This window comes from Jaculus jaculus, chromosome 3, assembly GCF_020740685.1.
Source record: "Jaculus jaculus isolate mJacJac1 chromosome 3, mJacJac1.mat.Y.cur, whole genome shotgun sequence".
NCBI classification, from domain to species: Eukaryota; Metazoa; Chordata; class Mammalia; order Rodentia; family Dipodidae; genus Jaculus; species Jaculus jaculus.
Genome location: NC_059104.1, coordinates 163,151 through 178,003, shown reverse-complemented (window position 1 = coordinate 178,003; position 14,853 = coordinate 163,151). Strand labels below are relative to the sequence as shown.

Genomic DNA, 14,853 nt, shown 5'->3' with positions numbered 1-14,853 from the left:
AAAATCCAAGGAACATCTGAACAAATCTGTAGGTCAATTACTCTAAAAATCTGAAGCAACAGACATATTCTTTTCCTCCCTCTGGGCTCAAATATTCTTCTGATTAGTGTAAAACACCTCTTAAGATATATTGTAATTTCCTTATTAGTATCATTGCCTCGTGTCAGTTTGAGAGGGTTATCTCAATTTGTAAGATAGTGTATCTCCCTGCTGTTACTACAACCCTGTGCTAGCATCTTTCAGCTCACAGATAGTGGCCATGCCTGCTTTTGTCTCAGCTACCAAGTGACTGGTGTTATGGTGTACTTACTGCTGCTGCTGAGGCTTTGGGGACCCATGGACTATGGTTGTGGGAAGTGTTCCAGGAGAAATCTGTGCAACTGGGGGTTTCCTATGCCCACAGCTGGAGGAGGAGAAGCTCTCCACCATCGACCGGGACAATCACCTGCTTCTGGAGAGGGTGGCCTCTGTGATGAGGACCAAGGAACACACTGATAGCAGAAACAACTCCATACAGAGAAGGTAACAGAAAGGTTCCTAACTTGGCCAGCCTCTTGCCTTAGTCATCCACAAATGTAGGCCTAGGCTTTAGGGAAAGGGTATGGTAGCAAGGCATTTTACCCGCTCATGAGAGCCAAAGTTAGTAAATGCTATCTTAAAGTGGAAACTGACTCCCAGCTCTCCTTGAGACTCTGGGCTATTTCCCAAGCCAAACACAAAAGGGAACCAAGTTGGTAGCTACCCTGGCTATGTGCCTGCTCTGTGTAAGGCACCATTCATTGAGCTTCTCCAGTCATCATCCTCAAAAGAATCAAGCAAGGTAGGGGCTGCTGTACAGATGAGGAAACCAAGGCACAGCACACCTGCAAAACTTAGCCCAATATAACATTGTAAAGCTACTTAAAATATTATGATATATTTTGTGATATTTTTGGTAACTATATGTGTGAGTCTCAAACGTAACAACATTTTACCACGTCAAAGGGTAGAACACACCTGCAAGAACAGATAACTCCAGTGCTCCTCAAACCATCCAATAAAATAGAAAAGGAAGGAACAAACCAGTGTCACCTTTATACCAAAAGCAGATAAGAGTCAGCTAGGTCTAGAACCTTTGCTAGTCCAATACAGACTGGATCTTCCATAGTACTCCTTTGGGTCCAAGAAATGAACCACTCAGAGGCATGGCAGAGAAGCCTGCCCTCTCCCAAGCTCACCTAGCAGCTTTTTCTTCAGAGCTGGACACTTCCTATTGCCAGGGCTAGGGTTGTAGCTCAGTGGCAGCACCCTTGCTTAGCACATATAACACCATGGGTTCAATCCCCAGTGTTATATTTTTTGTTGTTTTATTTTTCGAGGTAGGGTCTCACTCTAACTCAGCTGGACCTGGAATTCACTATGTAGTCTCAGGGTGGCCTCAAACTCATGGCTGTCCTCCTACCTCTGCCTCCTGAGTGCTGGGATTAAAGGCATGCACCACCATACCTGGTTTTATAATTTTTAAAAAATAAACATTGAGAGCTGGAGAGATGGCTTAGCAGTTAAGTGCTTACCTGTGAAGCCTAAGGACCCCGGTTCAAGGCTCAATTCCCCAGGACCCATGTTAGCCAGATGCACAAGGGGGCACATGCATCTGGAGTTCCTTTTCAGTGTCTGGAGGCTCTGATGCACCCATTCTCTCTCTCTCTCTTTCTCTCTCTCTCTCTGCCTCTTTCTCTCTGTGTCTGTTGCTCTCAAATAAACAAAAAAAAATTTTTTTAAAATACATACTGAGCTGGGGAGATGAGTCAGTTGGTAAAGTGCTTGCCTTGAAAGTATGAGGACCTGAGCTCAATACCCAAAACCTGCATTAAAAATGTCAGGTGTTGGGCTGGAGAGATGGCTTAGCGGTTAAGCGCTTGCCTGTGAAATCTAAGGACCCCGGTTCGAGGCTTGGTTCCCCAGGTCCCACGTTAGCCAGATACACAAAGGGGCGCACGTGTCTGGAGTTCATTTGCAGAGGCTGGAAGCCCTGGCGCACCCATTCTCTCTCTCTCTCTCCCTCTATCTGTCTTTCTCTGTGTGTCTGTTGCTCTCAAATAAATAAAAAAAAAATGTCAGGTGTGGTTGTACTCACTTGTAATCCCAGTACTGAGGAGGCAGAGAATGGTGAATCCCTGGGGGTCTACTGGCCAGCCAATCAAGCCTACTTGTCAAGTTTCAGGCCAATGAAAGACACTATCTCAAAAAAAGGTAGATGGTACAATACCTAAGGTTTTCCTCTGCCTGCACACCCTGTTACTCTCTCACACACAAACATGCACAAATAAATACATATTAATTTGCAAAATACCTCAAATATTTGAAGGAAGGTTTTCAATTTTCTACCCTCTTATCTCTCTTCAAATCATCCTTCATTTATCCCTAACCTCAATGTGAGAAAATACTATACTATATATAAGGAGGCTCTCTATAACAACACCAAGTTTTACCCATCACTTATTCTGGGGCTTACTGGAGCCTTAGTTAACAGGAACACATGTCACTCTAATTTAGTGTCCCACCCCCAAACCCACCCACAGACAAAATAAACAAAAACAAAACAAACACAAATGATCCGCCAAGTCTCCTGAATGATGGGTAGTGGTTGTGTACCTGCTTCAAGCTCCTCCAGGCAGCACTATGGTCTCAAACAAAAGGACACATCTCCAGAAGTTATGTCAGAGTTAAGTGAGCAACATCTGCAAAGGTGGCTATAAAGTGTCTGCCACTTACTTGGAAACAACAAACTTGAGCTTCTTGACACCTATACTGCATACTTTGTCCCATGAAATCAAAACTCTGAGGTCCAGGTGACATCCTGAAACCAAGATGGACAGTTTACTGATTCAGTATGAAAAGAGACTCCATAACAAAATTGAAATAACAAAAATGATCTGATCATTTGAACATACATTTCTCCAGAGAAGCTATACAAATGGCCAATATGCACATAAAAAGATAACCAGTGTTGTTGGGGAAGTAGAAATCAAAACTATGGTGAGATGACCTTCCATGTCCACTGAGATGACTGGAATGCCAGGCACTTGCTTGTAATGTATGTGAAGAAATTGGGGCCCTCATACATTATTGGATGGTACAGCCACTTTGGAAAATGCTTTGCTGGTTCCTCAAAATGTTAGACAGTGAGTGAGCATCCATGTAACTCAGCAATCCCACACTAGGCAGAGAAAAGAATGGAAAATACATCCACACAAAAATGACACACTTGTGTCTGGAGAAGCATTGTTTATAATGGCCAAATGTCCATCAACTGATGAGTGGGGAAACAAAGTAAGAAACTGAACTGAATTCATACAATTGAATATTACTCTACCATAAAAGACATGAGGCCCTGCCACTGCTGAATTGTAAATGAAACATAAAGACATCAGTAAAAGAGCCAGACACAAACTGCCACATATTATCTTATGCCTTTCACATAAAGTATATAGGACTAATCTGTTTCCTGTCTCTAGGACTTTTCTGACAGACTAGTGGTTATTAGGTGGCTGGGAAAGGATATTAAGTATAGCTTGGTGGGGAGTGGTTGATGACATTGTTCACAACTGAATATCCCCAAACCTCCAGAACATATATTTTAATGGTGATACAGAATTATAATACAGAATTACTGTATTTCAGCCAAACTGCTTTTAAAAAGGGATCTGGTTGGGCATGCTTATAATCCCAGCACTTGGTAAGTAGAGACAGGAGGATCAGAAGTTCAAAGCCAGCCTCAGCTACATAGTATTAGAGGATTTTTATACTACAGGGCATTTTCCCCCTTGGCCTATCAACCACAACTTTTAGATCCTTGTCCATTTTATCAAAGAATTGAGAAAACAGACTCTGAGAGAGTTAATTTTTTTTGTTTTTGAGGTAGGGTCTTTCTCTAGCTCCTACTGACCTGGAATTCATTATGTAGTCTCGGGCTTGAACTCACAGTGATCCTCCTACCTCCAACTCCTAAGTGCTGGGATTAAAGGTGTGTGCCACCATGCCTGACCTAGAGTAAAATCATTAATTGTGAGGTTTATTTGGGGAAAGTTAGTATCCAGGGAGAGACTGGGATAGATATATACACACACATGGAAATTTAAAGGGACACATACACACACATGTGGAAAGTAGGGCATGAGAATCCTGGTACCTGTTCACATCAAAGTAGGATCTGAGAGCCTATGATGGAAGCAGAACATGAGGATGGAGAGATATGAATTCAGGATTTCCAGGGAAACTGAAGAGCCAAAACTTAGAGAAAGGTATACGCCTTTCTATTTCACATTAGAAAAAAATAAGCTAAGAGATCAGTTAGTAAAGGTCCCATAGCTTAGAAGATAGTAACAAAATGAGAAGTAAAAAGTTTTCCTCCCTCACCTTCTCCTAGCCAGTCTGGCACTTGGGAAAGGCTCACCAGAATAAGACCCCAAGATTTAGGAGTCCAGAGGAGAAATGAACAGCCAAGACCCCTTGTTCACATGGCAAGCCTCTTATAATTCATTAGGATGGACTTCACCATCATGCTCAGGAGAGTAGGAGAGAGAGCTGATTGGTTTCTTTTTTAAGCATACCGAGGTATGTGAGATTGGGAAAGAAATAGGGGGCTCTGTCTATGAGGGATAAGACTGGATCAGATGCTGAATTCCAGTTTTGTCAAGGCAGGCAGGGCGACATTTCTTTGTTCCCTCTCTTTGGACCTTTCCCTAGCTGTCTACCTATTAAAAAAAAAAAAAAAAAAAAAGACTACCTTGCTCCTGTTTCTCCCTCAATAGCAAATTTAAGTCCATATTGAGTTACTCTGCTTCAAAAGCAAAACAAAAGGATTAATGTGTTTCTTCTAAATAAAGATTGTTGTTGAAATGTCCATTTGCATGTATTCTGGCAAGTTGACATATTTTTCTGTTCTTATCTAGGGAATGTGATTGTTTATTAAGAATTTTGGGTCCAGCTAGGGCCAGCACTGAAGCTCAGCAAGGGAACAGCCTCACGTGGATGTCAAACCTGAAGTGGAAGAAGCAAAGGTTCAGAAGCCAGCCACAGAAAAAGATCCGAACCACAAAGATGGCTGAAAGCAGCATTGGCAAGGTCCTCCTGCATTCCCCAGAGGAATGCACAAGTGGGGCTGGCAGTCTGGCATCTAAGGTTAAGCTGGCTTCCTATATTCCCCATTCCCCTCCCGGGACAGCTGTAAGGGTCATGATATAGCACTCTGTAACTTCGGTCATGACCTTTGCCATATGACAGAGCAAAGCTATTTATTGTGCTTCTCAGACTGATAACTGAAAACAAATTATGCAGAGAAACACTGGAAGTTATAGGATTTTGAATTAGACTTTCTTTTCTATCTAATGAGGCTTACTCTGAGTTACAATAAGCTGAAGTGCATGTACATAATTTCCTTTAAAGGCTCTATGACTATTACTTTAGCAAGTAAATATGTAAATATTTACAGACTAAGCACTTCAGTCCAATTCTATAATACATAACTTGAGAGGTAAGGATCCAGTGAATTTTGAAGAGCAATTAAGGGCTATCTTGGAATCCTTACTCTGTCTATTTCCCCTGTTTTCATGTAAGATCACATTTAAACTATCTTATAACAATGAGCCTCTATCCTCTGTCTAATAATGACTTAAATAATGCATGCAAACCTCAGTTCATTCATCAAGTGAAGTGCTATGGGGAAGCTTGAGAATCAGAGATGGGAAGGCAGCATACTCTATGACAGTTGAGGGCTGCTCCCTCAGGGAATGCATGTCTAATTACTCTTTGCTATGGGTAATTAAAGGGAAGGGTGCAGATTTCATTCCCTTATGCTCAAATCATTAAAAATTGGTATGCTTATGCCCATTGATAAATGCTACCCTCATTTTTTATTAGAGAAGCTTCTTTTTACAAATGGTAGTGAAAACTGGGGAGACTCAAGGCTCATCAAGGTGACAAGGTAAATAAAAGTTATAGTGCTTAGCACTAGACAAGTCATCTCTACCAAACCTACCAGGGCTCAAGAAACATTGCATAGGAGATGGAGAAAAGAATTTTAGTGCAGCTCTCATGCCTGGACAGAGAAGCTTTTCTATGGAGTTGGTGGTAGACATTGAGGAAACTCAAAACTCAACAAAACTGAAAATAGGAGGCTGTTGAGAGCTTAATATTAAACAAAACACCTCTATCATGCCCAACAAGGCTCAAGGAACATTGCATAAGAGGGGATAGAAAGAATGTAAAATGGCTGAAGAGATGGCTTAGTGGTTAAGGCATTGAGAAGTCCCTGAGAAAGTTAAGGACCCATGTTCGACTCTCCAGATCCCTCAGCCAAATGCACAAAGGTGAGCCAAGTGCAAGTTTGCACATGCCCACTAGGTGGCACAAGCGTCTGGAGTTTGATTTTTAGTGGCTGAGTCCCTGGAGGACCAATTCTCTCTCTCAAAAAAAAAAAAAAAAAAAAAAAAAAAAAGAATGTAAGAGCCATAGGGAAGGAAGGAGTACTTTGGGGTACTGTTAAGGTATGAACAGACTAGTACATTCATGACCTCACTTGGTTGTCATTACCCTCACAAGACCTGCACAATTCTGAGCCCATTGACATTGTTGTTGGTTGTTTAAGGCAAGGTCTTACTTTAGCCCAAACAAGCCTTGAACTCATGGTGACCATCCTACCTCACCCACCTGAGTTCAGAGATTAAAAAGATGTTTCACCATCTTTGCCCAGCTCTCAGGAACATGTTGACATAGAGAATGGAGGAAGACAAAAATTATGAGATTTCTTTATATTAAGTGTTTTGTTTGTTAATTTTCAAGTAGAGAGAAAAGAGAGAGAGAGAAAATGAAAGACAGGGAGAGAAATAGGTACACAAGGGCCTCCCTCCCACCATTGCAATCAAACTCCATATGCATGTGTCACTCTGTGCATCTGACTTTATGTGGGTACTGGCTTTCAGACCTTGCAAGCAAGTACCCTTAACCACTGAGCAGTCTCTCCAGTCCAAGAATGAGCTTTCAAAACAGAAAGACTACATGGAAAAAGGAGGATACCCAATGGCATAGGGATGGAGGAGGGGGAACAAAAGAGGGTAACCAGATGGAAATGTGATCAAAATACAGTATGTTCATGTATGTAAATTATCAATAAAATATTAAAATATACATATACTTGACAGTTAATAGTTAGTTCCACCTGGGTCCCTGGATTCCAGAGAGAAAAATTTCAAGCTCTCCACTATGCTACACTAATAGCATTTAAATCTACTATCCTTAAATTATAGACCTCAGAAACAGGCAAAAATGTGAATTCTGATCCTTCTGCTATGCCACTGAACCTTGTAGAAGTCCTCACCTGAGCAGCAGGTAGCACTTGAGTTCATGTGCATATTTGGCTTCCACATACTGTAGTGAAGACTAGACCTTTATTAACTGTCCAAACCTATGCCCGATGTGAAACTTCTCAGTAGCATATGTGTCCTAGATTTTAAAGCCTCAGATTTGCATCTGCTTCTTAATGGTGGTATGTATTTGTGTCCCTGCTACTTCCACATGTCAGGGACCATAAGACTCTCCAGAGTGCTTAAGGCCTTGGGTTCTGCTGACCTCATCTTTATAGGCTGCAGTGAAGTAAACAAGAACATCATTTCCCTTCTTGTTCTCCTGTTCCAGGGAGCCAGCAGTATATAAAGACTGCCAACACATTCCACAGAGCCAAAGTACAGCTTTACCTTTCCATCACAGGATGGCATCTACTCATGTCGCCTTTGAACTTTATCTTATATTAATTTCATCAAGTTTTGCATTGCTTGCACACTTTCTGGCTGGTAAATCAATCAATGTTGCCTAAATGACTTTTCTAAAATTGCACTTGGGCTCCCTGGGCCTCTATATTAGTTAGCTTCTCATTGTTGAGACAAAATATCCAACCAGAAGAAGCTTATGGGAGGAAAGGGTTTATTTCAGGCTTACAGTTTCAAAGGGAAGTTTCATCATGGTGGGGGAAAAGCATCCTCCTCACTACATCACACATCCATGGCAAAAAGAACAGTAAACACAAGCTGGCTCTGAACACACATTAATTGGATTCCTCAATCCCAAGGCTCACCCCCAATGGAATACCTCCTACAGCAAGGCTCCACTTTCAAGATAGAGACTAAATAGGAAGACCACAAACACTTGAGGCTATGGGGGAAGTTTACATTCAAACCACACCATTCAGCCCCTGGCCCCCACAGACTCAGGATCATTTCACAATGCAAAATGCACTCAATCTCACTTTAAAAGTCTCCATAGTCTTTATCAATCCCACCACAATTCAAAAGTCCAAAGTCTTGGGCTGGAAAGATGGTTCAGTGGTTAAGGTGCTTGCCTACAAAGCCCCAGTAACCACATAAAGTAAGATGTACAAGGTGGTGCATGTGTCTGGAATTTGTTTGTAGTGGCTAGAGGCCCTGGCAGACTTATCCATTTTCTTTTCCTCTCTCTCATAAATAAATTATATATATATATATTTTAAAAGTCCAAAGACTCATCTGAAATTCAAGATAGTTTCTTAACTGTGAGCCTGTAAAATCCAGGCCCAGATGGATACACTGCTGAATTCTACAAAACCTTGATTGAAAAACTAAAACCATGTTTTCTCAAGTGATTTTACACAATTGAAAAGGAGACAATATTCATCCCCTGACTCCTTCTATGACACCAGCATTACACTAATAACAAAACCAGACAGAAATAAAACACGAAAATTATAGACCAATATCCCTGATGAACTTAGTCACAAAAATTCTCAATAAAATTCTTGTAAGCTGAACCCAAGAACACATAATTTATCTCAATCAAGTATGTTTCATCCCAGACATGAAGGGATGTTTAAATATATGGAAATTGACAAACATAATACATCATATAAATAGACTTAAAGACAGGAATCACATGATCATTTCAATTAATGCAGAAAAGACCTTCAACAAAATACAACATCCCTTCATTATTAAAACACTGGAGAAAAGGGATAGAGAGCTTATATCTCAACATAATAAAGGTTATTTAGAACAGACCTAAGGCCTATATTATACTAAATGGGAAAAACTTGAAGCATTCCCATTAAGGTCTCGAATAAGACAGCAGTTTAGCCCACTGTCATTACTGCTTTTGAACATAGTACTTGAAGTCTTAGCTCAAACAATGATATAAGAGAAATAAATAAAATGGATACAAATCGGAAAGGACACAGTCCAACTAGCCCTATTTGCAGATGATATGATTCTATACATAAGTGACCTAAAAAACTCAAGCAAAAAATTCCTAGACATGACAAATTCTTTCAGCAAAGTGGAAGGATATAAAATCAACACATAAAAAATCAGTAGCCTTAGATACCATTGACAAACATACAAAGAAAGAAAGTTAGGCATGGTGGCACATGCCTTTAATCACAGCACTCAGGCAGAGGTGGGAGAATCATCATGAGTTCAAGGTCACCCTGAGACTACATAGTGAATTTCAGATCAGTCTGAACTAGAGTGAGACCCTACCTCAAAAAAAAAAAAAAAAGAAAGAAACCAAACCCAAATATATATATATATATATATATATATATATATATATATATATATATATATGGAAAGCAATTGGAGAAACAGTCCCTTTTACAGGAACCACAAAAAAAATTGGAGCTTGGAAAGATGGCTCAGTGGTCAAAGGTGCTGCTTGCAAAGCCTTACTGCCTGGATTTGATTCCCCAGTACCCATGTAAAACTAGATACACAATGTGGCACACATATCTAGAGTTTGTAATGGCATGAAGCCCTCCCTGGCACATCTATTCTCTCTCTCTCCTTGCAAATAGAATTTGAAAAATTAAATATCTTAGAATATCTCTAACTAAGGAAGTGAAAGACCTACACAATTAAAACATAAAAACACTGAAGAAAGGGCTGGAGATGTGGCTTAGCAGTTAAAGTGCTTGCTTGCAAAGCCAAAGGACCCAGGTTTGATTCCCCAGGACCCACATAAGCCAGATGCACAAGGTAGCACATGAGTCAAGTTTGTTTGCAGCAGCTAGACACCCTGGGGCACCTATTCTCTCTCTCTCTCTCTCTCTCTCTCTCAAATAAGTAGATAATAAAAATCTTTAAAAAAAAAAACACTGAAGAAATTGAGGAAGACATGAGAAGATAGAAAGATCTCCCATGCTCATGGATCAGAAGAATTAATATTGTGATAATTGCCATCCTACCAAAAACAATAAACAGATTCAAAGCAATTCCAATCACAGGAAGAAATATAAATCACCAATAAACACCTAAATAAACACCTAAAGAGATGTTCAACAACTTTTATCATCAGAGAAATTACTTTGAGTTTCTATCTCACTCCAGTCAGAATGTCCATCATAAAAAAATAAAATGACCAAAAAAAAAAAAAAAAGCATACTAAATCCAGGCTTGACGGTGAATACCTTTAATCCTAGCACTTGGGAGGCAGAGGTAGGAGGATAGCTCTAAGTTCAAGGCCACCCTGAGATTACATAGTGAATTCCAGGTCAGCCTGAGCTAGAGTGAGACCCTACCTCAAAAATCAAAAAACATAAATAAATAAAATGACAACAAATGCTGGCAAGGCTGTGGGGAACAAGGAACCCTCACCCACTACTGGTGGGAGTGCAAACTTGTACAGCCACTGTGGAAATAAATATGTAGGCTTTTCAAAACCTGAAAAGAGATATACCATCTAATCTAACTATACGACTCCTGGGCATATACACTTCATTCTTTTTTTACAGAGATACTTGCTCAGCCATGTTTGTTGCTGCTCTATTCATAATAGTTAGAAAATAAAATCAGCCCATATGCCCATCAACTGATGAATGGATAATGAAGATGTGGTACATATACACAATGGAAGAGGAAAAAGAAAAGGAAATAAAAAGAAGAAGAAGCCAGGCATGATGGCACACACCTTTAATCCCAGCACTTGGGAGGCAGAGGTAGGATTGCTGTGAGATCAAGGCCTGCTTGGAACTACATAGTGAATTCCAAGTCAGACTGGGATAGAGCAAGACCCTACCAAAAAAAAAAAAAGAAGAAAGAAAGACAGACAGGCAGAAAGGAAGAAAGAAGAAAGAAAGGAAGGAGGAAAAGAAAAGAAAAAAGAAAAAGGGAGAAGAGGAGGGGGAGGAAAGACAAGAGGAGGAGGAAGAGAAACACTTGGCCTGGGTTGGGTGTCCGTGCTGGTAACCTTCAGTCCTTGTGTAACATTCACTGAAGAAGCTTAACCTAGGGCTCACATTGAATAAAGGATGGTAACACAAAGAGGGCAACTTAAACATTAAAAGTGAATTTCTCTCAGTTTGAGATGAAAGTTTAGGACCAAGGACCCACAAGGCTAGATTTTCCTGAGGCTTGTTTTCTTAGTTTGCATGTGGTCATCCTCCCTGTGACCTCACATGTCTTTTCCTCTGTGAATATCCCCAGTATCCCTTCCTCATTTTTTTAAAGAAAGATTTATTTTTACTTTATTTATTTATTTGAGAGTGACAGACAGAGAAAGAGGCAGAGAGACAGAGGGAAAGAATGGCTCACCAGGGCCTCCAGCCATTGCAAATGAACTTCAGGTTCATGCACCACCTTGTGCATCTGGCTTACATGGGTACTGGGGAATTGAGCCTCAAACCGGGGTCCTTAGGCACCATAGGCAAGTGCTTAACTGCTAAGCCATCTCTCCAGCCCCCCTCCCTCTTCTTTTTTTTAAAGGTTTATTTATTTATTAGAGACAGAGAGAGAGAAAAAATCGGTGCGCCAGGGCCTCTAGCCACTGAAAATGAACTCCAGATGCAAGTGCTCCCTTGTGCATCTGGCTTACTTGGGTCCTGGAGAATAGAACCTGGGTCCTTAGGCTTTGCAGGCATGTGCCTTAACTACTAAGCAATCTCTGCAGCCCTCTTCTTCTTTTAAGGATATCAGGTCTACTGTATAGGGGGCCCCATCCCTCTAACTTCATTGCCTCAATTACCTATGAAATGTTCTGTCTCCAGACACAATCAAATGGGATTATGAGTTTTCCACATGAACTTAGAGGAGACATAGTTCAGTATATAGAAGATGTTTCTAAGAGTTTGTTTGTTTCACAGTCTCACACTGAGGCTGCATTAGGGGTGGGAAGCAGAAAGCTACTAGAGGCACACCGGATCCCAGGACCCACTCACTGTATCAGACATATGCAGAATCTTCTATACATGAGATCTTAATATTTATGGTTGTCATGTAAAATGCTCCCAGGATATCTAGGAGTGAGTGCAACATCATCCGTACACAAGCTGGTCCTCCCTCCCCTCTGAGGTTAGTGGCTGTGCTCACTGACCCAACTCTCTTCTCCCCTCAGTATCTTCAGGAAAATTCCCAATTCTCCACCAAAAACCAACTTGTGAAGGCCAGTGCTGGACACTCCTAGGCTAATCCAAGGGATAACTTTCCTCCTCATTCATGTGACTGTAGTGCCTGTTATCTCCTCTGAAAACTCTAAATATGCAAGACCCAGAGTCTGACCTTCCTCCACTATACTCTTCTACGGAAGTCATTAATACTTGCCACCATATTCTACAGGCCAGGGGCCTAGGATCCAGCAACTCTTTCCTCTTCTCTAGGTGTCAACACCTTGGAGACCCTATCCAGTCAAAAGGACCCAAATTTCACCTACAAATTGACAGCTTCAAAATTTTAACTCTAGTTTGACTCTCTACCCTGAACTCACACAGCATGGTATTCCTCTGTTTAGATGTCTAAACATCTGGACTCTTGAGTGCCTTTCAATAAATACAGTCATACTGCTAGCCACTAGGCATATTAACCAACATTAACTTCATGCCCACCTGATCCACCAAAAATCCTCAGGTCTTTTAGGTTTGGACTGACCTCCCTACTCTGTACACACTGTCCTAGCCTGCTATGTTATGACAGGAATCTCCTTGATGAAGGCCTAGTCAGAGCACCCATCACATTCTTCCATCATTAAGTCATGCTAAGAACTCTGAAATTAACATTCTTGTATGTATGCTAGTTACTATTTGAATAATCTTGGGACTTTGAAATTAAACATTCTAGTATTTAGTACTGTATAATGAAATATTTCAAATGTCTCAATGAGTACATGGGAAAAGACTCTGGTACTCAGTATCAAAAGAAAGGTAAAAAATTAAATAAATAATCAATGTGCTCTTAAAATATGCAATTCATCTTGCTGAAGTTTTGTAGCAAAGCTCTAATATATGAAATATATGAAAGAGCTGAACATAATAATTTTTTTAAAAAATAAATGAACTTCAAACATAACTAGGAAATTCCAGCATGATTCAGCTACTAGTTAAGAGCTAACATTCCAAACTAAATTCACAATTTAATCTCATCTTTTTTTTTAAATTAGTGTTGCAATCAGATTCACACTGCTGATAGAAATCATCCAACCAAGAGCAGCTTGTGGCAAAAAAAGGTTTATTTTGGCTTGCAGGCTCAAGGGGAAACTCCACTATGGAAGGGAAAATAATGGCATAAGCGGAGGGTGGACATCACCCCCTGGCCAGCATAAGGTGAACAATAGCACTAAGGCCCAAAAGAGTCTACATTCTTCCTGTTTCCCCAGTTCAGATCAGCTAGCCCAATATCAAAGGTTGTAATCTCTCAATTGAAGATGAATGGGCAGCAGTTCACCCAAAGATTTTTCTTCCTATGCCATATCCCTCTGCTCACACCAGTTCATTTCTACACAAAGCAACCCTGCACAACTTCTCAGGACACAAGAATACCAGTAAGCTTCTCACACAAACTGCTAGCCCAGTCCAATCAAAGCTCTTTCTCACTCTCATAAGGCAAAACCTTACAGTCCATAGTTCTTATTGCATTCAGGTCTTACAGCTCTGACCAGAATAGTCAATCAAGCTGTGCTTGCAGCTCTGCAAGGCATCTCTTAGGCCAAGGTTTCAAATCCTTCCATATTCCTCTTGAAAATCAGCTCCAAAAGGCCAAAGGCACAGTCAGGTGTCTAGCAGCAACCCCACTCCTGGTATCACTTTACTGTTGCAGTCAGGTACCCATTGCTAGTAGAAATCACCCAGCAGCTTGTGGGTAAAAGAGGTTTATTTTGGCTTCAAGGGGAAACTCCATGATGGCAGGGTAAACGACAGCAAGAGCAGAGGATGGACATCACCCCCTGGCCAACATAAGGTGGACCATAAATACAGGGGAGTGTGCCAAACACTGGCATGAGGAAACTGGCTATAACATGCATAAGCCCACCCCCAACAATACACTGCCTTCTGAAGGTGTTAATTCCCAAATCTCTATCAGCTGGGAGCCTAGCATTCAGAACGCCTAAGTTTATAGGGGACACCTGAATCAAACCACCACAATTAGTTTGATGGAAAGAACATGTTAGATTATCGTCATGAACTTAATCATCTCAAATAAGTGACATTAGCTAGGACATATAGGCTCATTTTTTTTTAAATTTTTCATTTATTTATTTGAGAGTGACAGACACAGAGAGAAAGACAGAGGGAGAGAGAGAGAATGGGTGCGCCAGGGCTTCCAGCCTCTGCAAACAAACTCCAGACGCGTGCGCCCCCTTGTGCATCTGGCTAACGTGGGACCTGGGGAACCGAGCCTCGAATCGGTGTCCTTAGGCTTCACAGGCAAGCGCTTAACCACTAGGCCATCTCTCCAGCCCAGGTTCATTTTTTTAAAAGTTTAATAAAGACTAGGGCTTGCTGGTAAAGCTGTTGCTGGGATTGACCTCCAGCACACACAAAAAAAAAGGTTAAATATCAAATTGAGAATGACAGGTCACCTGGCC

At 40.9% G+C, this 14,853-nt stretch overlaps 1 protein-coding gene across 1 annotated transcript in view; it reads left to right on the top strand.

Moving 5' to 3' along the window:
* Positions 1–526, top strand: part of Cfap97d2 (CFAP97 domain containing 2) — a 34,524-nt gene extending 33,998 nt beyond the window's left edge. The window contains exon 3 of the mRNA XM_004663429.2: positions 404–526. Coding sequence (XP_004663486.1) covers positions 404–526 — 123 coding nt within the window. The remainder of the gene's footprint in view (positions 1–403) is intronic.
* Positions 527–14,853: the final 14,327 nt, after the last annotated feature.